General features: G+C 33.9%; 1 protein-coding gene across 1 annotated transcript in view; it reads left to right on the forward strand.

Moving 5' to 3' along the window:
• The window catches only part of LOC127960289 (cadherin-22-like), a 172,097-nt gene that overhangs the window by 89,126 nt on the left and 56,709 nt on the right, over positions 1–26,262 (forward strand). Inside the window, exons 3-4 of the mRNA XM_052559927.1 lie at positions 8,690–8,984; positions 21,788–21,907. Of these exons, the coding sequence (XP_052415887.1) occupies positions 8,690–8,984; positions 21,788–21,907 (415 nt within the window). The remainder of the gene's footprint in view (positions 1–8,689; positions 8,985–21,787; positions 21,908–26,262) is intronic.

The following is a 26,262-nucleotide window of genomic DNA, read 5'->3' on the forward strand; positions in this document are numbered from 1 at the left end:
GGGCAGCACAAATGAACAGTGGAAAGAGAGTTTTTACACGCCGAACACCGACAAGAACATCCCGCCATATGGACAGCGCAGCAAAGTGGAAAGATTTCCACTGCGCTTTGAAAGTGTGCCAGCCTCCTCCTCCAGACGAGCGCCGAACACTGATTGATAGGATTTGAACGTGTAGAGCCGAGACGCTGAACAGACGGCGTTCATAACACGCATGCCAAAGATGTCTCAACGTGTGCAAATAATTTCCTGCAGACTTGAGTGAATCATTCAAACTTTCACGCAGGATTATTTTTGTGTATCTGAATTTTTTTTTTTTAGGCATACAGTAATTGTTAAAGCCAAACTATTATTTATTCAACAGTTAGGATTGGAAATGAAGAGCTGTTTAATTAATAGGGGAGTTTGCTTCCCCATCATTATTTAGATTTTATATATATATTTATATACTTAGTTTTCTTTATTAATTCTTGAATGAGCTTTTATTGATTTATTATTGTTATTATTATTATTATTATTATTATAATGTCTTATACTTTATCTTGTTTTGTTGTCGTCATTATTATTATTGCTATTATTATTGCTATATTTTACTATTTATAATTAATGAATGAATTAATTAATTTATGCTTCAAATTATTAGTTATCTTAGTTTTTAATTGCACTTTAGTGTACACTTTTAATCTAGCATTATTATTTTATTTTATTGAAACTATTTAAAATACTACTACTACTAATAACAATAATTGTATTTAAATAATATTATTTAAATTATTATTAAAAATAATTATAAGTATGAAATAATTAAATATATGAGCATTGAATAATTATAAATATAAAAATAAAAATAACTATTATTTTAAATAATTATATTTATTGAATGATTATAAATAATAATTAATTATCATTAATACTAAATATTATTTTGTATTTATTAGTAGTAGTTTTTGTTTTGTTTAGCAATAATAACTATGTTTCTCCCCCTTTTAAAGAACTAAATTGATCCAAACACTGCTTATTGAATTTGAGAATCAGATTAAAGTTGCATCCTACTTCAAGTGTTTCATCTTTATAGTCTGCATTTCACTCAGTTGAATAATTGATAAATAATTATTAGTTTCATACCGTCTCTGCTTCATAAGCATCTGACAGGCCAAAAGTCCTGGTTAAAAATGTATTGGGATGTTCATGCAAAATCTCTTTTTCCATGAATCGCAATAGTTTAAATGTCAGAGGTGTTCGTCGAATCTGCATGTTGATTGCGAGACGAAACTTTATGAATGCATTATTAATGTTTTGATCTTTCGCTTGAGAGAGAGTGTTTTGTAGCTAATGGATTTCATCGAAACAAAAGGCCTGTGTTTGCTGATGAGGTTTGGCCGTCGTCACCCGACGTGCAGATGTCTAGACTCAAGTCTCTGTTGAGAATGTCACACGGTTTTGTTTGCTGTTCATGCTGCAAAGAAATATGTTAAATCATCAGACCCATACAAATTAAGTTCATCAGAAGCCACACTGGAAGTTATCAGTGATTGTTCATGATCAGAGATGATAGTGCTGATAGTATTAGATTTATGAGTGTTCCTGTAGCTCAATTGGTAGAGCATTGCACTATTAAGCGCAAGGTTGGGGGTTCGATTCCCTGGGAACACATGATTGGTAAAAATTGATATCCTGAATGCACTGTGAGTCGCTTTGGATAGAAGCGTCTGCTAAATGCATAAGTTAATTTTTTTTATTTGGAAATTAGTGCTCTTATTGAGCAATAATGCATTCAATTGATCATAATTGACAGTAAAGACATTCACAATGTTACCAAATAACAATGTTTTCAAATAAATACTGTTCTATGAACCTACTATTCATCATCATTGGTAATAATGTTCCTGTGGCTCAATGGTAGAGCATTGTGTTAGTAGTGCAAAAGGTTGTGGGTTCGATTCCCAGGGGAACATATGTTAGGTAAAACAAAAGTCGCATTGGATAAAAGTGTTTGCTAAATTCATAAAAGTAAATGTAATCCTAAATGTTAGCAGCAAATCAGCATGTTAATATGATTTCTGAAGATCAAGGTAATGAAAGGTAAAGCTTGAAGAAATGATGCTGAAAATACAGCTGCGCATCACAGAAATAAATGACACTTTGCAAAATATCTACATTGAAAAAACTTTTTAAGTTGTAATCATATTTCGCAATATTACGGTACTATATTTTTTATTAAAAAAAAAATAAAAAAAAAAGATGAGTGAGCTTCTTTCAGAAACATTAAAAGAATCTTCCCGACCCCAAACATTTGAACTTTACTGTATGTTTGAAATAGTTATAAGGAATAAAATATACCTGCAGCCCGAAATGCTTTGAAAGATATTTCAACAGATTAGTGGAAGTGGGACTTTCTGAGCCGTGTGTCTGGAGCTTTTCCTTCTTCGGCGCTCATCAGAGGTGAGATATTGGGAGTGTCGGCTAGCTCCTTCACTGTGACTAGCGGCTAACAGGTTAGCGTGTGACCTGAGAGGTGTTTGTTTCCAGAAGCTTTACTTTCACTGTTCCTCAGCGGAGGAATGATCTTCACAAGCCTCCAGAACGTCTCACATCTTCTGAGGAGCCTTGATTTCTCCAGCTCTCAGTCACTGTGTTTGGATCATTTACATCTCATTTTACTAAAACAGATTATTGCAGATATAGAGTGATGACTGATATTTATATGCATTTTTACTGTAATAAAGATTTAATTTATTGACATTACAAGCAGTTAGAATTTGATAGTTTCTGTCGATATAAATCAGCATCTGCACCAAATATTTTTGTAAATATTTAATTAAAATATTTATATTGAATATCTATTCTTATGCATTACTTTGAATACAATTGAACTGCTTTAAAGCTATGTGAGCCCTGATGCATCAAATATGATACCCATCATAAATATGTATGCAATCAGATAATATTTTTTATTTTGGTTCGATAAAATGTTCAATTTCAAAAAAAGAAAAAAAAAAAACATTTTCCAGTTTAATTGCATGTGCATTTTTTTATGTTTTCTAATCATACCATTAGTTTATCAACAATCTAATCACGAACTCTGCTGGAATTAATTGTGAACCAAGTCTACTTTGTGTAGTGCTAATTGCCGTCTGTGTAGTGTTCCCAAACAGTCACTTATCTCCGTTAGACGATGCCTATGTAGACAGCAGGCAGCAAAGAAGCAGTAGTGTTTTTATCCTCAGGTATTCTCAAACTGTGTAGTGAAATGAAGCCGGCTTGAGGACTGCAAAGTGATTAGTATTTGGTTTAAGGGATTAAATGAAGTCAGAATAATCATATATTGCGAATGGCTGCAGAGTTTTAAAGATGAAAGCTATTAGCAAGCAATGCAGCATGACCTTTTGACCTCTCAAGTTAAATAACGGCACTTGACAGGAAAAAAGATGCATCTCTGTTTCTCTCTGTGCCGTGTTTATTCTGCTTTCATTTCAGTTGGGGAAACAGCAGAGTCAGAGCAAATCAAGAAGAGTCAGCAGATCTGATTATTATGTGCTGCGTTCCTAATTAAGGCAGCAGATGTGATGTTGATCATATGATCTCCGTTTGCGCTAAACGACTCCAGGAGCGCGTCGTGTTTCAGTTCTCCGATCAAACGCTCGCTGTGAGCAGACAGGAGGAGGATTTCTTATCCTCCAGCTCTCCAGATATTGCCAGTTTTCTTTGTCTTCCTGTTAGAGAGGTTTTTTTTTTATTACTGTTGAAATATTGATACACCGAAAAAGAGGATATTTCCAAGCACATGTTTTATTCGACTGAGAGAGGATTTGAAATGAGGAAAGAGGGCGGATAAAAAAAAAAAAATGCAATACTGTAGGCCGGCTTGCGTTATTCCCATGTTTTACGACAAATACCTAATGAAAATCCCCACGGGGTGATAGAAGCTGCTGTTTAATTAAGAGTTGATCAAATATTTAACACGTCGATGATGGAGAGGGTGATTTCGCTCTGTCCACTGCTGTTTAGGAGACTTTCCAGACGCATTATAATGTGGAACAGGCACAGACTGAAGCTAAAGAAACCCGAAATGATACAGTCGACGGAGCATTACAACACTGCAGCGCTGCAGACACCTCTGCATTTCAATAGCTCACATCAGCCTTTCAGCAACAACATCTCCCCGCTGATAAAAAACAGCTCAAACCTGAATTAAAGAGCTATTTTTCTGCTGGTTGGATCTGGATTTGCAGGGTTTAAGAGCTGCCAAGCTCTCAAAACTACTCTGAAAGCATCTAGTTAGACTATCTTGGACTTTTAGTGGAAAATCCTATGAAATGTGGAAGTTTGTTTCCTTGGTTTCAGTCTTTTTGCATTGAAATATTATTTTTATTTTTATTTTTTCATCAAATAAATGTCAAGAATAAGTTTGATATTGTCAGTCATATGAACTCTTACTCGACATAATCAACTGACGTTTGCTTCTTTATCCACACACACACACACACAGACTGACAGACACACACACACACACACAGAGACACACACACACACACACACAGATACAGACACACAGACACAGACACACACACACACCACACACACAGACACATACAGACACACACACATACACACACACACACACACACACACACACACAGACTGACAGACACACACAGACACACACACACACACAGACACATACAGACACACACACACACACACACACACAGAGACACAGACACACACACACACACACAGACTGACAGACACACACACACACACACACACACACACACACACACACACACACACACAGACTCACACAGACAGACACACACACACACACACAGACACACACACACACACACACACACACACACACACTCACACACACACACAGATACACACACACAGACTGACAGACACAGACACACACAGACTGACAGACACACACACACACACACACACACAGAGACACAGACACACACACACACACACACACACACACACAGACTCACACAGACAGACACACACACACACACACACAGACACACAGACACACACACACACACACAGACACACTCACACACACTCACAGACACACACAGATACACACACACAGACTGACAGACACAGACACACACACACACACAGACACACACAGACACACACACACACACACAGACAGACTGACAGACACACACACACACACACACACACACACACAGACACACACAGACACACACACACAGACACACACAGACACACACACACACACACACACACACACACAGACAGACTGACACACACACACACACACACACACACACACACACAGACACACACAGACACACACACACACACACACACACACACACACAGACAGACTGACACACACACACACACACAGACACACACACACATACAGACACACACACACACACACACACACACACACACAGACACACACACACATACAGACACACACACACACACACACACACACACTGACAGACACACACACATACAGACACACACACACACACACACACAGACATCAGTGCGTCTCAAACATGATCACTGGGCTTTGTTGCATTATATGTACATGTCTCCATGCTGATAAATTAAAATACTGCTCAAACAAGAATTAAAGACCATTTCTTGCTGGTTGGATGTAAATTTGCAGGGTTTAAAAGTTGCCAAGGTCTCAAACTAAACCGCATCTATTCTAGACAGACCATCTTGAAGGTCTTCTGAAATCCTATGAAATGCAGAGATATTTTCTTGAGATTTCTTTCTTTCTTTTGTGTCTTTTTGCAGTGAAATCTTTACTGATTTTTATAAAGTTATCCTTAGAATAAAATATGATCATCGGGCTTCTGAGGAGCATTTATTTGTCCATCTCTCAATAATCATTTTATTGCATTGCATTGTTTCAGCATCAACACCTCCCTGCTCATAAAAAATAATAATAATACAAAATATTGCTGAAAACAGATTTAAAGACCATTTTCTGATTATTTGATCTAGATTCGCAGGGTTTACCAACTGGAAAGTGCCCAAAACCACTCTAAAATCATCAAGAAAGAGCGCTTTTCAGGTTTATTAGGACTTTTTTTGAGATTTGTTTTACATTAGTTAGGATCAGAATTACATTTAACTTTTTTTGCATAAAAAATATCAACATCTGCACCAAACTGATTATTGTTGCTCAGTTTTAGTAAAGTTGAGCTTCTCATAATAACTATTGAAACTACTAACTATTGAGTTTTTGCTGGTTGGGTCTGGTTTTGTGAAAATAAAACCACTCGAAAACCGTCTAGACATACCATCATTGTGTGTTTAAAAAATCTCTAAGCTGAGGTTTAGTTTTAAAGTTAGATTTGTTTCTTTGTTTTGTTTGTTGGAGCCCAGAATGCCTCCAAACTTCTCCATCAGGCTGGACTTTTCTAAATAACGAGCCTCGGGCAGTCTGTGTTTCCGGAGCACCACCTCCCTAAAGCTCTGAACTGACCGCTTCATTACTGATCCAGGGATGAAGGGAAAGGATTGTTATAGTCGGCCAGAAGTGATTGCTTTGGGTGAAAGACACTTCAACCCTCCAGAAACCCCAGACAAACTTTAGACCATAACCTGAAGCACAGAATTAGCGGTTTTCCAGACACCAGAATATATTTAAAGTGTTGTTCGCAACCCACTAAACTTCTATAATGTGATGCGTTTCAGTGTGAAATAGGATGTTTAATAGAAAAACAAATACAGGGCAGGAATTAAATGTATGCATCATGAATTAGTCTGCAAGGCCTAAAAACCTTTCGAGTTTGAAGGGCTTTCTACACCCTTTTTAAATTTTTTTATGAGCTAAAACTTTTGTTTTTAGTTACTTTATAATATATATATATCATATATTACATTTTATATATATATATATATATATATATATATATATATATATATATATATATATATATTACATTTAATTTGAAATACTATTAATATTAAAGTATTATTTAAAACTATTATATTTAAAATATTTAAAAACAGAAACATTATTCATATCAATATTATTATTTTTTATTATATAAATTAATATTATTTTATCCGTCTGTAAATTAAATACTTTAATTTTTGGGGGGTTAAAATAATAATTAAATAAAAAAAAATTACAAAAGTATCAGTGTGTCAAATATTTATATTACATATGTAAACAGACACAAAATAATTTACATTAGTTAAATAAATAAATGCAGTTTTATTAATCTGCTAAATAGACATTTATAATGCTATTTGACAGATTTAAATGCACATTTATTGCATTACAATTTAAATTTGAATTGCAATTCTAAATTCTGTTTCCTACCTCAATTCAAATTCAATTCCGGTGCAGTTATTTAATTGGAATGGAATGTCATCCAGTTCTGAATGGAATTAAATTATCACTGAATGAATCTTTCACAATAAGAGCAGGAACATGCATTAGGAAGTAAATAAGGGTGTTTCTTCTTTACTTTTGTGGTGTTACTTTTCTAGGATTGTCTTGTTTTGTAGCAGATGAAATGCATTTGTTCAGGCCTTGTAGTCAATATCTGTGTTCCGTACATTGGTTGCCATAGTAATGAGTTAATGTGGAAAGAGAGGATGGAAAACTGGGAATTGTGCCATTCATCATGACAACTCGCCATTTAACTGAACTGTGCTGTGTACTCAAACCATTCACTCATTCGCTTTTAATTTAAATTCAAACTCTACGCAAAATGTATGTTTGTAAACATCGCGTTTTATGTTGCTTTAAAGTCTCACAGGTGTGCAATTCACAATTCCCAAATTAGAATTGAATTTGATTTCACAAACAGGAGTAGTTTGTGATGTAATAAATGTGAAATATTTCTAGAAATATTATTAATTAATAAGAAATGTTTTATTGTCCAGAAAAGACCTGGATATTTTATATATATATATAAAAAAAAAAAAAAACTATATTATTATTATTATTATTATTATTATTATTATTATTATTATTTATAATAATAATGTGATTATTATTATTATTATTATTATTATTACTATTATTTATAATAATAATGTTATTATTATTATTATTATTATTATTATTATTATTATTATTATTGTTGTTATTATTTTATGATGTATATAATAGCAAATATCACACTTTTCCAGACATTTTCTCAATGTTTTTCACTCCTCTCTCTCTCTCTCTCTCTCTCTCTCTCTCTCTCTCTCTCTCTATATATATATATATATATATATATATATATATATATATATATATATATATATATATATATATATATATATATATATATATATATATATATATAATTTTTTTTTTTTTTTTTTTTTTTTTTTAATGGAATTATTTTCAAGTTACAGAGTTGCCTTAAACTGATCTAATGGAATTTTGTATGTTGCAGTATGGTTCTGATAGCTTTATATTACATCAGAAGTGAACAGGCATTAGTCAAAAATGATGTACTTTTTCATGTTTTGTAGCTTGTCTTGGACTAATGAAATTCCTCATTGTCTGAACGTTTAATTTCTATGCATTGCAATTTTCAGTTTTCTCGTCATTCCAATTTAAATGTACCTTTTTAGTGTTTCAGATACTTCAGATACTATTCAGATACAGGACATCTCACTGTATCCAGCAGCACATCCAGACTGGATTCCTGACCTCTGCTTTAATCCACAGATCCATTCAGACTCTGATGAAGGCGACGGCTCTATAAAGTACACCATCTCTGGAGAGGGAGCAGGGACTGTCTTCATCATAGACGAGGTCACGGGTGACATCCACGCCACCGAGCGTCTGGACCGAGAGGAGAAGACCTTCTACACCTTACGAGCTCAGGCACGAGACCGTCTGACCGACGCACCGCTGGAACCCGAGTCTGAGTTCGTCATCAAGGTCCAGGACATCAACGACAGCGAGCCCAAGTTTCTAGAAGGTCCTTACATCGGGAGTGTGGCCGAGCTCTCTCCTATCGGTAAGAGTTACACGCTATTTATACGCTTCTGAAATCAAACTGGTGTTCACTGTGTGTTCAGATCAGTGTTATATTTAATACCATTGATCAGGCTTATTATATTTAAATTAAAACCTAAACAATATTTGAACAATTTCTAATTTAAAATACATTTCAATATTATTTATTAATAAGAAATGTTTGAACTGCTATCTGTACAATCTATTGTTCTTTGAATCTATGAAAAAAGTTACCTGAAATAATTTTAGCTAAACCAAAATAATAATAATAATAATAATAATAATAATAATAATAATAATGAAAACTCTTTTAGTTTATCTTGATGTAGTAACGTAACTAATACTGCAATTAAAAACTGTTAAAACTATATAAACATTTACAAAAATAAATAAAATAAATACAATGACAAAAAAGACAAAAATCCACAACAGAATAAATAAAACTTTAATTAAAAATGTTAATGAAAACAGAAAATATAAAAATAAAACTAAATTGAAATTATTAATAAAAAACTACCAGTATCTAAGTTATTTTTATTGTTTTTATTCATTTATTTATGTTTTTTATATTAAATATTGTAGTTTTTATATATATAAAAAAATAAAAAAATAAAAAAATGTTTAGTGTAGTTTTACTATAAGAAATATGAAATATTTCTTAAAATATTATTTAATAATAAGCAATGTTTTAACAGTTTTAATCTATAGAAATTGTTATTTAAATAATTTAGTAATTAAACAATACAAAGTTATGTAAACATTAAATTAAATCGCATTACATTAAAAAAAAATCCAACATGAAACTATGCATTTATTTATTTATTTATTTATTTATTTATTTTCAGTTACATTTTCATTTTAGTTTGTTTATTTATTTATTTGTTTGTTTGTCTGTGAAGTTTTTAAATAAAGTTTTAGTTTTAAGTTTACTTAGTTTTAGTTATTTCAGCACTTAAACTAAACAAAAATGAGAAATGTTGCCCTTGCTACTAGCTGAAATAAAATAAGTATATTTAATATAATATTTATATTATACTCATTTATTAATTTAATTACTTTTATTGTAAAAAATTTTCATTGTTTTAGTTTCAGGTCACAATTCAAAATGCTAAGTATATTTTGCATCCTCAGCGTTGTTACACAAAGCCCAAAAGAGAGTAGTTCTCTCCTTCAGATCAATAACTGTCACAACAAAACAACAGTTTGAGCAGATGCTTGCTGAGAAACCACATGATGCAAGCCAAACAAACATGGTGCATTTTGTTCATGTTTTTATTAATACACTTTCATAATTCACATGCTCAAAAGAGATGCATACAATGATTTAAGTCTTGCATTTGCAATGTGAGTATCCAATGGAAGTACCATAGTATTTTTAGAAGTACTGCATTGTTGGCATCTGTATTATTATATTAGTATAATCTCCAGTGTGTTTTGTATCAGGTGCACCTCAGCCGAAGCTCTTACGTGTGTGTTTGCGGATATAAAGCATTTTTAAATGCAGGTTACAATAATGTAATCACTGCAGCGCTGCACGGCTGTGAACTTCCTGATTGAAATTAATTCCTGCTTCCTCAGCACATCGACGGCAGCCACTCGCTGCTTATTGACACGCAGAAGAGAGAAATATGAGCTCCCTGTAGGCTTCTCCACCTTTCAGTCAAATTACACATTAAAGAAGTGTGGACTTCATGTTTTATACATTGAACAGCGGCGGCTGTAATGAAATAACGCCTCTGCTTAGTCAAGCAGTTCCTGTTTGTTTTCTGCTTATGTTTGAGGTCCTGGACCGAACCAGCATTAATGGACTCATTGTTACTCGGCCAGACGAACACACCGGTGTATTTTCATTTAAGTGCATGAAAAAATACTGCATAATAAGAGAATCTATAGAGTATATAACACCAAACTATATAAAAATAGCTAAGTTAATTTCAGATTATGTTGCTACTGTATATACATTGAATTCAGCTATTTTTTTGTTGTTGCAAAAAGTCTATTGAGCTTATCAAGGCTGCATATATGTGATTAAAATTCAGTATGATTTTGTAATATGTTGAAATATTATTAAAATTGAAAATGCCTGTTATTTTAAAATGAAATAGATTTTTTTCAGCATTGTTACCTCCAGATGATCCTTCAGAAAATCGTAATTATTCCCAAAAATGTCTATCGTTAATTGGAAAATTTCTTTTTTATGCATTTTTTAATCCAGAAATGATCTAAATAACCAATAAAAATACCAATAATAACCAATAAAAATAGTTTTAAAAAACACACAGAAAAATTACAAAAAGTGTAAATAAAATTAAAAACAGAAGATATAAAAATAAAAGCTAATTTTAAATATAAATAAAACAAATTATTATAATATATAAATTATAAGAAAAAAAAAACTGTCATTGATATACAGTAATATTTAGTAATATTTGGAATTCGTTGTTTTTTTTATTTTGCCTTTATTTTGTTTTATTTGCTATTTTTAGAAATGAAATAAATATTTAAGGGGAAAATAATTATAAATAAATGAATGAATTCATGTAATAGCTAAATGAATATAACATAGTAAATTTGTAAATACTGTAAGCATGATGTCCTCACTTACTAAACTGATTTCAGGCGTGTGCAAACTTTTAATTGCTCGTGTACGTTCATTAACAGCTCACGGATCTGAAGCCAGGCCTGGCTCACGCTTCATATTAAACTCAATCCGATATAAAGAGCCGCAGTCATCTCCCATCCACAGAGCTTTAAGTGACCGGCCGAACGTAACCGAGCTAATTGTCCCGCAGCAGACAGAGCTAATCTAACCACATGTTGCGTGCAGTCGCTTTCCAGCAAACTCGACGTGTAGATGTGTGAACAACTGATCTAATAAGCTGCGCTGTCGTACCACTCCGCCACAGAGAATTCAGCAATAATCATAAAAAAAAGTAATCACGGACGAGCCCCAGGCATATTCATTTTCACTTACCGCCTTTGTCATTTTCCGCCTCTCTTTCTTTCTTTCTTTCTCTCCAGTGGCTTCGCTGATACTCGAGGCCTTTAGCGCGCTGTCGAAGCCAAGTCACATTTGCTTGCATATTATCCACACTATATATGCTCGAAGCTGGCTAACCCCGAGATGAGCCACAGAGAGGGACTAAACACCTCCTGCTAATCACATTAATCTGAAATCACTCCAGAATGAGTATTGCTTTTGTCTATCTATGTTTGTTTTTCAAAAAAAGTTTGAAATATGTATTCTGTGGCTGTATTTGATGCATTAAAGGGTCAAATTACATGCACGACTCGTTCATGGTGTCTATTTTAAGTGAAATGCAGCATAGAAAACTTTTTTTTTCACTCTGTCTCTTGTTTGTTTGGAGTAAAGCTATATCTGTGAATAATTAAACCAAATGCATCTCTTCCCTTCCTCCATTTGTGAGAGCCAGAGTAAGGTTTTAAATATTTACGCTTTGCCCACAGTTTCAGACCTCTTCAGATGCATGCAAAAATAATATGATGCATGTTGGTGTTGTGCAACAGATGTCTAACCGTGGTTTTAGAGGAAATGTGCAGAACCCCTTTGAATGCTTCACCCATACGGTTTCTGCCGGTGTCAGATAATAGACACACAAAGCTGGCGGCACCATAGCATTCACAAGAGATTTGCATTTTCGGAAGGAAATAACGGAGCAGGCGGCAGTAGAACAATGTTGAACTTTTTGGGTGACTTCAGGATCCAGGCTTTAGTTCTGCATGAGTGCTGCTTTGTAATAATCCTGAATGACATGAAGGTACACGTGTTTGTGGCGTGCAGGCTTGTTGTACTATGAGTGGAGAGCTTTGATTGATGGCCGATGGAAAGGTTGTGTCACTGTGCGTTCTGACGTCTGAACTGATCTGATCTGTGTTGACTGAGGAGCCACGGCATCCAAATGCACTAAAAGACATAAAGGTATTGCAACATGCATCATGAAACAGATATTTCAAGCCAGTAGGTTTACAATGCACAGCAGGTTTTGATAGGACTACATAATTTTTCGGTGCATCTTGCAATTTGAAGTCACACTTTTGCACCTTTTTAATTAAAAGTATCTAAATGCAGGGTATTCAAAAATGCATTATGAATAGTTCCAGTAATTGGTTTCATTTGCACCGTAGTTTTTATTTGATTTACTTGAATTTTGCAATGCATTGTGAGAGTAGTTGATTTCAGTAGTAATGCTATTTTAGCTCAGTTATTTTTTATTTACATCTAAAAGCATAAAATGACATTGAGGTATCAAACAGTGCATTGTAATATTGCACATTAGTTTTTGGTTCAGTTTGAGGCTTGAAAAGATCTGGAATCAAGGTCGCTGTAAACATGGACACCCACTGCAAGGTACAACTTTTTAATAAAGTGCCAGAGAGCGTTTAAAGAAGGACACCAGAAGAAGATATGAGGTATTTCATAGCTGCGAGCGCTTAATTCAAAAGAGAGGAGAGGAGAAATGGGGCGTTCTGGTCTATTTTAAACAGATTGCCTTTAAATATTCCAAATGAAAATGATTCTGCTTTTACTCTGTGTTAAATTGAATAAAATGGGATTAATATCTAATCCTCCTCTGTGCGTAGATCTTGAGATTTGCTGCGGATGCATCAGCCTCGATCCTTAACTTCTGCTTTTTGATGTCTGCTTACAGGAATAATTCAGCACCGCATTAAAATTCTGCCATTCATTCATTAACAGAATATTTAGCAGAATGTCCAGCAGAATAATAAAAAAATGACCCCTTAAACATGTTTTTAACCCCATCAGTTAATTCTTTTACACTTAGTTTCTTAGTTTTTTTTTTATTTCTAGTATACTTTCACCTAAAAAGTTGTCTTGCACTCACTTTAACAGGTTTTCATGACCGTAAACAAATAAATGATTACATATGTTAAGACAAACTAGTGCCGTTTTTATAATTCATATATAATTATAATAACTGCATATAATATTATGCAGATGAAACATATTTGTAAATCATACAGGTTAAGATTTCAGCACTCAAATAATATGGCATAGTATATTATTAACTATTTACGTTTTATTTGTATTTATTTTTTACATATAATTGTTAGATTGATATCATTATTTATCAGGACTCAATAATTATAGTATAGTTTATTATCAACTATTTTCATCTTTTAGATTTTATGTATTATTTTATTATTTATTTATATTATTTATTGTATTTATTAAACAGTAACAATGTTTTCAAATGAACTAAAATTGCTTAATTAGTGTAAATCCGGTTAGTGTGAAAATAATAGCATTTATGTAGTTAAAAACATTACTTGCTGTGGAATATATATATATATATATATATTAAAGAAATATCCCCTGTTTTGTTTGCAGTATACGCTTACAAAATAAAATAATAAATAATAATAATTAATAAATAAATAAATAAATAAATTGGTAGAAACAATTAGAACTCAGGAATTGCATGCAATTTTTAAACAGAAATACTGAAATAATGTTTGCTTGCAATTTTTACTTTTGGGGGGAAAATCTAATATAATACAGTTTAAAAAAATAAAGAAAAATATTTTCCATAATCTAAATGCACGGAAATGTTATATGCAACTAGAAACTAGTTCAAGGATATTTTTTCGTGCAAAACTCTCCAAGTTTAAAAAGTTACAAAAAATTTCAATGCAATATCGCAGTAGTGATGGTAGGGAAACATGTTTGCCCAATAAAGCATCCTGGATGGAGACTGTTTAAGTACTTTGTCAAAGTGGATGAAGAATATCCCACGTCCTGTAAATCCTGATGGGACTTCCTCGAAGATCCCTGCAGTGGCCCATTGACTTTAATGACACAACATTACCCAGCTCTTTCTTTTTCTTCAGTCTCCGCTCATATCTAAGTGCGTGGTCTTTATTTTTAAGTGGGCGAATGAAAAGTGAATCAGGTGTTGAGATGGTGACAGGAATTACTTTTCACGTGACAACACTTTGGCTTTTATGGGAGCACTAAACGACTGATACTGTGGAGTGATTTGGGCGACTCTGACGGGGTTAAATAGAGGAGAGCGGCGGACACAAATCTCTGTTAAAGAGCTGTCAGTCTGTGTCAGTCTGATAACCGCTGATCAGTAAAGGATTGATCGTTATATGAAGTTGATTTTAATGTTATTAAAGAAGTTTTTATATTGTTATACTGATTTCTGTGATTTTATAAAGCCGGATGAAATGTTTTCGTGTGACACAAACAAACTAATCCATCAAATCCATTCATCCTTAATAATGTTTCTGCTGCTGATTTCTCAAAGACATGACGCCACTTCTTTTTTTTTTTTTTTTTTTACCTTTAAAGGATTTAAAACATAACTTATTATTAAAACAAGGAAAATTTAGTTTGAAGCATTTTGGCAAGAGTCTGACTAAATAAAGTTACAATATATATATATATATATATATATATATATATATATATATATATATATATATATATATATATATATATATATATATATATATATATATATATATATAGTGTGTGTGTGTGTGTGTGTGTGTGTGTGTGTGTTTGCAGTATATACTCCAGTAAAAATTATAATGTATTATTTTTCATTTTTTATGATAATAAAAATTACACAATAAATTTGTGTTTTATATATATATATATATATAATTTTTATTATTTTTTTATTTTATTTTTTTATTTTATCCAGCCTAATAATTAAATCAGCTGTTGACAGTTAGATGATCAGTGTGCTAAATTGAAAAATGCACTCATTAAAATAATGCCACAAAGGAAGTAAAGCCTTCTGCATTATGCCAAATATTATGTTGACTTTTTGAATCTTGGAGCACAATATTACATTTTTGGTCCAAAATAACATAACATCTATCAGTTTTTCTTTGCAGAAGTTGGACTACTAAATGATATGAATTTAAATTGTATCAACATATTAAGATATATATATATATATGGGACATGGAAATGTTTTCAAGTGCATTTATGCATTAATCTCACTGGCGGCGAGGGACGCCACTGAAAATGCAGTCTTCTTTAAGGATGGGCACATTAAAATAAATTTAGCTTTAGAGCTTCGTGTCCTCTCATATCTTAGCGTATGCATTTTTCATTGGCTATTTACAGTGCTGCTGGCTTTTCCTGCTTCTACACAGCCTCCTTCGGCTCTTCCATGAACAGCTCTTCATCTCAAACCTTCTGGGTTGTAGATTTTCAAACAGACGTCATTTGATCAAAGATCAGCTAGTGGGTTAATCTCACGCCAACCCCGAGATAAGTCTCTGGACCAGAGCGTCTCCGGTGGGTATGGGATGGAGAGCTTCCACATCAGCTTATTGTTTGATCTATATTTGATGATCGTGCCAATCTAGACTTGTGTGTGGAGATGCTAGCAGGGGAAAACAAACCGGTCCGGCCTGCCCTACACAAGCCCTGTTTAATCCACATCCACCACCCCGTGTTGCTCTGCAAATATTAGCAGGATTTTGGGCTGCTGTGGGTGAAGAAGGGCCACGTCTGCTGAACTCTGATGATGTACGTGTGATTACTTCCTAGGGCTGTGTGCTTTTCTTCTCATAGAAACACTGCAGCGAATCACACTGAACTTCACACTGTCTCTCTGCAATGCATGGATTACTGAAATACAGTCGCAAAAACATCCTGTCCGAAAACATGTTGTTGTTTTTAATTAAAACCCGCATGCTAATTAAATCAGCCACTGACAGACAGTTGGGTGATTAATGTGCTTAATTGTCATAAAAAATAATGTCAAAAAGCAAATGAGGCTTGCTTTGTCTTTTTTTTTTTTTGCATTATGCAAAACATAATTACTGATTATTACTAGAAGAAAAAACTCAGATATAATTTGATAACAGTTGTTATATGCATATGTTATATGCTCATCAAGGCTGCTTTTATTTGCTAAAACAGTTCAAACTGTAATAATGTGAAATACTGTTACAATCGAAAATCAGTGTTTATTTATTTAAGGAATATACATCTCTACTATCACTCTTTAATCAATGTAACATGTTATTACTGAATATAATATTAATAAAATAAATTAAGTAGCACAAGTGTTTCCTATATATATATATATATATATATATATATATCTCGAATGTGTGACTGATAGTAGAGCACAACCTGTTGCTAAAACTCTAGAGCATTTCAGTGTATTTTTAACTTCTTTTTCTCACACACATTTGTTAGGCTATTTTAGAAGAACAGTAAAAAATAAAGAAATAAATAATCCAAAATAAATAATAAATAAAGGTTGCACATATTGAATTCCCAGCCCACTCTTGCATGATGCTGAAGCTATATAGGGATCTACTTCTGGGCCAATATTTGCACTTGCTAGAAAACACCGAGAGCTCAAACACACAACTATTACACTCCAGACCACAGGCTTTCCTTCTCTCACCCTTAACCCTTTAATGTTTAGGAAATGAAGCTGGACACTCTTACAAACGGTGCAGTTGCATGCATCAGATGGTAGTGCTAGACTCTGATGTGAATCATATGCATGTACTTTGGTACCAAACTAGCAGAGAATGTTCTCAGAACCTATTTAAGTTATATGAATATTTGATGGAATGTTTTAACTTTGTTCTCATAACATTGAGAGAAAAAAAGTCTTGGAACAACATTCTCAGGAACATCTTTGATGTTATTAAGATTTTATTTGGACTTAATGAACATTCCTGTAATTTAGAGAGAAAATGCTCTTAGAATGTTAAAAAAATAATGTTCAAATAACGTTATATTTCCGGTGAAAATAAAGACAGTAGAACATTTTAGGAAAAAATTTTGTAACCTTTAACCCTCTGGAGTCTGAGGGGGTTTGGGAGCACTGAAGAAGTTTAGAAATGTCCTGACATTTGTGGGTTTTTTTTCAGTATCTTATGATTACACTTTAATTAGCACAAACTGGGCTACGGTGATATGTGACTCTTGACCACAAAAACAGTCATAAGTGTACATTATTCGAAATTTGAAATGCTTTTCATTGATGTATGGTTTGTTAGGATCGAACAATATTTGGCAGAGATAAAACCACTTGAATATCTGGAATCTAAGGATGGAAAAAAATAATAATAATAAATAAATAAATAAATAAATGTTACACACTAAGAAAATCGCCTTTAAAGTTATCTAAATGAGGTTCTTAGCAATGCATATTACTAATCAAAAGTTATATTTTGACATATTAACAGTAGGAAATGTACAAAATATCTCCATGGAACATGCTCTTTATTTAATATCCTAATGATTTTTGGCATAAAAGAAAAATCAATAATTTTGACCCATAAAGTTTATTGTTGGCTATTGCTACAAATTGATTTAAGACTGTTTTTGTGCTCCAGGGTCACAAATGTGAGCACTGGGTTTTTGAAAAAAACAACGTTATGCATGGTTAGTACAAAAAAACCTAAAAACTAAAAGTCACTGAAATAAGGCCCTAAAACACATACAGAAGATTTGTTCACAAGACTTTTGTTTTTGCCACAAAATGTTGGGGAAATCATTCTGTTCGCTCGTTCACAGAAAAACAATGCATTGATTTAACATTTGTAAAACATGTTTTGTGATAGAATGCCCTTAATGCAAGAGAGCGACTGGCTTTGAATGTTTGGTGATTCACACCTGAGAGACAAAGACCTCCCGTAATGATCCATCAGTCAGTAATGTGTCTGTGAAGCTGGCAACAACATAAAATAATGGGCCTTTGTATTTTATTTACAACACCGTATAATCACTCCAAACACTGATCTGAAAGTTTTCACTGTATAGTAAGAGAACTTGCCTTTAACCATTTTTTACCAAACCATTTTTTAATAGATTAGATTAGATTCAACTTTATTGTCACTGCACATGTAAGGTACAAGGGCAACGAAATGCAGTTAGCATCTAACCAGAAGTGCAATGAGCAGTAAGTACAGAATATACAAGGTCTACAATATGTACAATAACTATACAGATAAGTATTATGGACATAATTTACATATTTTAAAATACTATCAGCATGATAAACAGATGGATTATATAAAAGTATATGCACACTATACTATTTTACAGTCTTTTACCATTATTATAAACATTAATAAATCTGTTTTTAAATGTCACTATAAAAATGATTTTTCAAAGCAGATAAAAAAAAGATGATATGTTTTACTTTAAAATGTCACATTTAATTCAATGTGTTACTTGCAGCTTTTCTCTGATGATGGTTTGCTAGTAATTTCTGAGCGAATAGTGTTTCCAAGAAAGTCTTTCACCAAATTTGATTTATGTTACTGAATTAGACTTTAACTGATACTTAGACATTTACATAAACTCATTTTCAAAGATCTATTTAATTAGCAACAACACAACTCCAAAAAAGCTCTATTGGAATAAAAGAGCCCAGTAAAATGAAATAAAATACACTGTTAATGCATCATGACTGGCCTTTTTTCTTCATCTGATAAATAGTTTCCAATTCATGTAAGTCTAATTGTGTATGTCTCCAACTCCTCGAGTGTGTTTTTCTGTTTTGTGTTCCCAGGGCACATAAACCAGGATCTAATGACCCCTTAGTGAATCCGAGGCTGTGCATTAATGTGCTTCCTCTTCCTGTTTGAGTGTAAACACAATAAAATAGCATTTGCATTTATATAGTTTTTCACCAGTGGTGTTACTCGACTCAGGGCGGGCCGTCGGACAGCTTCATGCTGATTATTACCTGTGGAAAATTAAGATAAGTAAGTAATCCCATGAAAGGAAATAGCTTTGCATCATCTCCACTCAAGAGAAATGCAATCTTACAGTTCGATTTTTAATGCAATGCAGACCGTTTTCAGAGTTATCCTGGAGCGGAGTATAGGCATTCGTGATCTTTTGAAGATTGTGCTTTTTTTCCCTAAAAATGTTGGGGAGTTATTTGTTGTACTGAATGCCGATATGCAGAGTCTGTTTCTTTAATACACCAGCAAATCTTCCTGGCAGTAAGTTTGCCTCCGCAGCCCCATTAGGCAAAATAGTGCGCTATAAACAAAACTCAACTTGAAAGAGCGGCCGCACACTGAAACATGTTAGAATATCCTCCGAGTTTTATCCGAGCGTTTGATGTTTCTTGTGCTAAACGGATTGAAGGTTTGAGAAAGCAGAAAGCTACCGTACAGATAGCGATCGGGGAGTTTGGCTTCGGTGAAAATGCTTTTCTTTAATGATAAATTATTGTCCTTTTCTGGGAGCCCTCAAGGGTGTGACAGAAGACAAACAAGATTCTGACACTTCTCGTTAATTAACCTAATTAGCATAGGTCTATTATGTGGCCGGACAGTATCATGACAGGTCTTGGTGAGAGACTGCAACGATGACCTTTTGTGGACACCACCAGCTGTCAGCAATTACCTGAGAGCGAATAAAAACTCTGGAGTGCTTCAGCACTGCTTTACGCTACATATACAGTCACCGAGCGGGCTAGAGACGTCTCTTAAATGCTTTTATTTAGCAATCATGCATTAAACTGATCATTTTCATGTTTATTTATACCTATAGCGCTTCTAACGATGCACATTGTTGCAAAGGAGCTTCACAGAAAAAGATGTTTCTACACTAAAATTAAGAGCAAGTTATTAGTGGTGGCTATGTCAAAGTCATTTCTAATGTTACATTTTTTTTTTTTTTTTTTTTATAAATGCTGTTATCTTGAAGAATCGTGAAAAAATAGTATCATGGCTTCCAAAAAAAAAAAAAAAAAGTTTTCAACCAGTGTTATTTTGTAGCAGTTGTTTTTATTTATTTTTAATCTTTATATTTTACATTTTAATATTAGCATTAGGTTTAGTTTAGTTACATTGTATTATTTTTGTTTCTGACATTTCTATATGTTCTATAAGTTTGTCTTTTATTTGCTTTTCATTTATTTGTTTATTTATTTTTTATTTTAGTTATTTTAGTTTATCATGTTAAATAAAATGAAAATAAGAAACTGCCCTGAAAAGAAAAATAAGTTTAAAATAAATTTTATTTTATTTTATTTTATTATTTTTTTGTTTATTATTGTTGTTTTATGATTTTAGTTTGTTTCAGCTATAATAACCCTGTTTTCTGCATTTATAATAATAATAATAAGAAGAAGAAATGTTTCTTGAGCAGCAAATCAAAAAAAGTATATTTAATATAGTGTACTTCTTGCACTATTCTAAAACATTCTGAACTTGATCGATTGATTGAAGCTCCATCTTATTTGCATCAGATTTTCAGAGAATACAGTCTGTTCCTTGCACACAGTTATCTTATTCTTTCTTAGGCTTTCATGCTGCTTCTCTGTCGTTTCTGGAGCTCGACAGACGTGGTCACAGTGAGCTGTTGTTGTACAGAAAAGAGCTTTGTAGAGATTCCTCCAAAACTCTTCTTTTGTGAAAGAAATTCGTACAGGTTTGGAGCGACATGGGTGTGCAAACTCCTTCTTTAAACTCTGTGTGTTTTATCTTCTCCCGTCTGCGTTCTCCAGGCTTTTCTTGCGAGAAGCTTGCATTTCCCCCTCTGGAATAAGGTCCATTAAACTTTATAGGCTGCAGGCTTTGCTTTAGTTAAAACGTGAGACTAAATGTAAATATGTGCTTTGTATCAGGAGCCAGGAGGCAGTTGAGGCACGCACAATTGACTCAGAAAATGCACTGAATAAATGTACTTAAAGTACAGCTAAATGCAGTGGAAACACTTATAATTTGATGCTAATCAGATGTTGTTTTTCTTGATGAAAGCTGTAAGTGTGAGGCTCGTTCTGATGTAATTGATGTGTTTGACCGCAGGTACGTCGGTGATGAAGGTTATGGCCTCGGATGCTGATGATCCGACCTATGGAAGCAGCGCTCGGATCGTTTACAGCGTTCTGGAAGGAGAACGGGTCTTTACTGTTGACCGACAAACAGGTAAGTGCAGAAATGAGTTCCCTGTCATCTCCTATTGAAAGATCATATTTATTCATGTCATCAATTGGATACTCCTCATTGCTGCATTTGCACCCAAACATCACGATGAAAAGGTTTTCCACTCACTTAGTTCAACTTTTCGAGCTATGACATTTTAGTTATGTATTTTATTTATTATTATTAGTATTTATTTACTGATAGTTGTTTCTTGCTTTTAATAATAGGCTTCGCTATAATTCAGTGATTTTCGTTTGTAAGTGCACCATCTCTTAGTACTGAGTTTATCACAAAAAGCCCCAAAAACCCTGTTAGCAATTTAGAAAAATAGCTATTGAATAATTTTGGTAGTTCTTTAAGTATGAAGTAAAATCTTATTTATTTTTCTCAGTAGATTAACTGTGTTTTAGTTTAACAGAGTTATGAGAATTGCAAGTGATTTCGATGCCATGTTGCATTAACTGTTTAATAGCCAAAGTCCTGGTGAAGAATTGACTTAAGATATCTTTTATTTATTTAGTCAATACTCTCTCCTCAGTAATGCTTTATTTATATGAAATATACAATAAAAGCACTACTATTATGAAATATTATTCCCATTTAAAATGACAGTTTATATGTGAATAAAATGTATAATTTTCAATATTAAAAATTTCAGCATCATTACTCCTGTGTTAATATATAAATATTATTTTCTGATTAAGAAACTTTTTTTAATAATCATCAATGTTGAAAACAGGGTTATTATAAATGAATAGAATAGAAATTAAAACGGAAATATAATTAATAAAATTAATTTAAAAACTATATAGATATATACAATAAAATGAAGTAAAAAGTGACAAATATACACAACAAAATTACTAAAACTGAAATTAAAATGAAAAAGGAAAATTAAAACGCTTTAATGATACTGAAATAATATTGGATGAAAGCTTTTTTTGGAATAGAAAGTGCAAAAGAACAGCATTTCTTAGAAATAGAAAACTCTTAACATTATACTTGCCTTTACTGTCAGTCTTGATCATTTTAAAGTGTTCTAACTAAATGACCCCAAACTTTTGAACGATAAAATACACATTTCTATCCATAAATTTGCCAGATATTATTCTGGCAAATTGTCACAAGCCTCGTGTTTTGTTTAACACCATTGACTCACTTTTAAATGCCCTGCAGAATGCTTGTATGGAGCCATCCCCTGTTATGTGTGAAAACTTCCTTTGCTTTTTTATTGATAAGGTCACTTCTATTAGGTCTCAAATTGTACCTTCAGCTTCAGACCCTTCAATCTCTGTCCCCTGCTCGGCTGTCTTTGATCATTTTGAGCTGGTGACTTTTTCCTCTTTAGAGGACGTTGTTGGTCATTTGAAGCCCTCGGGTTCTCCAAATGATGCTGTCCCCCATTGACTATTTAAGGAGTTTTTCCCCACTGTAGGACCATCAGTAGTAGTCTGACCTCGGGTGTGGTCCCTAAAATTTTAAGACATGCAGTAGTTCAACCTCTGATTAAAAAACCTACTCTAGATCCGTCAGTTCTTGCTCATTTCAGGCCTATTTCCAAATTGCCTTTTCTTTCAAAAATCCTGGAGAAGATTGTGTACAGTCAATTATTGGCCTTTTTGGAAGTACATAATATACTAGAGGTTTTCTAGTCTGGTTTTAAGACCTTGCACAGCACCGATACCGCTCTTTTTTTAAGAGTTTTTAATGATATCTTTTTAGCTACTGACTCTGGTGACTGTGTTATCCTTGTGCTTTTAGATCTAACTGCTGCGTTTGACACAGTGGATTATGAAATATTGATTTCACGTTTAAGGCAGTGGGTGGGCATCAGTGGCATAGCACTGGAGTAATTCAGGTCATATAGCGGATTGAACTTTTTGTGTTAGCTTAGGTGACTCTGTATCCTCCTCTGCTCCTCTCTTGTGTGGGGTCCCACAGGGCTCAGTCCTCGGCCCTCTACTTTTCTCTCTGTATTTGCTTCCAGTCGGTTCTTGTGTTAGCTTAGGTGACTCTGTATCCTCCTCTGCTCCTCTCTTGTGTGGGGTCCCACAGGGCTCAGTCCTCGGCCCTCTACTTTTCTCTCTGTATTTGCTTCCAGTCGGTTCTTGTGTTAGCTTAGGTGACTCTGTATCCTCCTCTGCTCCTCTCTTGTGTGGGGTCCCACAGGGCTCAGTCCTCGGCCCTCTACTTTTCTCTCTGTATTTGCTTCCACTTGGTTCCATACTTAGAAAGTACACATTTCATTCCACTGTTATGCAGATGACAGTCAGATTTATGTACCTCTTAAAAAGAAAATTATAACTCTGTTGGACAACTACTCAATTGTCTCTATGACATAAAGGCCTGGATGGTTCTGAACGTTTTAAATTTTAATGATAAAAACACAGAAGTTATGGTTTTTGGAGGCACCACTGGGACCCCACCTGTACTGTAGATCTGGGCTCCTTGGCATCCTATATTAAACCTAGTATCACAAACCTAGGAGATAAAGTGGACCCTAAGCTTAAATTTGACAGTCAGATCAAAGATGTTGTCAAATCAAGCTTCTTTCATTTAAGGCAGCTGGCCAAAATAAAGCCAATTCTGTCAAGACAACATTTTGAAACTGTAATCCACGCCTCTGTAACTACACGGCTGGACTACTGTAATTGACTATATGTGGGGGTTAGTGGGTCCTCCATCACCCGTCTCCAGATGATACAAAGAGCAGCAGGACGTCTTTTAATGGGCACACGTAAACATGAGCACATATCCTCTATTTTAGCTTCTTTACACTGGCTGCCTATTCAATTTAGGATCCATTAAAAAAATTCTGTTATTTGCTTTTAAATCACTAAATGGTCTTGCTCCGCCATACCTCTCTGAGCTTCTACACTCTTATAAACCTGTCCGCTCTCTCAGATCAGATGATCAGCTGCTCCTGACTGTGCCTAAAACTAAGGTGCATGGTATAAATGAGCATGCTTTGACTCTGAAAAATATGTGCATTCCTTAAATAATTCTGAAGCAAGTTTTGTTTTGATTTGGAGATATAGTTGAGTGTAAGTAAACTTCAGATGGACCGTCATCACGGGAGTTTCCAGCAAATATCTCAGCTTTTGTTGCCTGCGTTCGTCCCCCGGGGAGCTAGTACTAAACTTTTAATGATTATTTTTTTCGGGCCGGCGGGCACGAGACCTGAGAGCAGCAGATGATAAATGTCTTCGCCTTCCTTCTGATCTGAGAAAAGTTAGATGAGCTGGAAGCAGATGACCTTGTTTATTTCCCTAAAAAACTGCATTAATCCCTGGATGGGCTTTTAGTCTTTGACACGGGATAAATAAAGAGGCTAGTTAAGCAGTTTGATATTAATATGAGTTTATTAGATCCAGTGTTAGTGTCTTGTGTTTGAACTATGGCTTCTCATCTCACGCTCTCCAAATCTACAAACTGTTTGATGATGTTCTCATTTGCTTCTGCAATTTTCTCAAATGAGAGGCTTTTTCTGAAATCACCAGCAGAATAGGGAAGAAATGCTGCACCAGAAGAGGATGTGATTGATCAGAGCTCGCTCTTTCAGAAGAAAGTGGTCTCTTCAGCTCACCAAGTCTGCATTTATTTGACCAAAAATACAGTAAAAACAGTAAAAAATTGTACATTTTATTACAATTGAAAATAACTGTTTTCTATATGAATATACTGTAAAACGTAATTTATTCCAGTGACCAAAGTTGAATTTTCAGCATCATTGCTCCAGTCTTCGTAGTATCTATCTATCTATCTATCTATCTATCTATCTATCTATCTATCTATCTATCTATCTATCTATCTATCTATCTATCTATCTATCTATCTATCTATCTATCTATCTATCTATCTATCTATCTATCTATCTATCTATCTATCTATCTATCAGTTGAGCTATTAAAAAGATCTGAAGTTCATCAAATGCAGTGTCTGACCGTGATCCACCAGGATCTCCATGTGTCCTTCAGAGGTGTTTCCAGTGGAGTGCTTCAGACTGTACTTGTAATGGATCCTCATCAAAGGGAGAGAGTGAACAGTGACTTCAGCAGCACAGATGTGTCCCACACACAAACATCGCCGATGGCTAGCGCTTCCTCACCGGGAATGCAGATCTCTAGAGCGGAGAGCCAAAGAAATGCAAATAGAAACTGACAGACAGCCAGACGAGCAGCTGTATGTTGCACAAACCCAGAAGAAACGCCACGGATTTCTTTTGTTTTGTTTTTGTTCCCCAAGGTGTTTGACTACAGGGACAGCACAATGTATTATCTAATGTTCAGAAGGTTTCAGAATAGTGCAGTTTGGTGACTGAAAACTTTTTCGGGTCATATTTCACACCACAATATTAT

Source organism: Carassius gibelio, chromosome B6, assembly GCF_023724105.1.
Source record: "Carassius gibelio isolate Cgi1373 ecotype wild population from Czech Republic chromosome B6, carGib1.2-hapl.c, whole genome shotgun sequence".
Lineage (NCBI taxonomy): Eukaryota > Metazoa > Chordata > Actinopteri > Cypriniformes > Cyprinidae > Carassius > Carassius gibelio.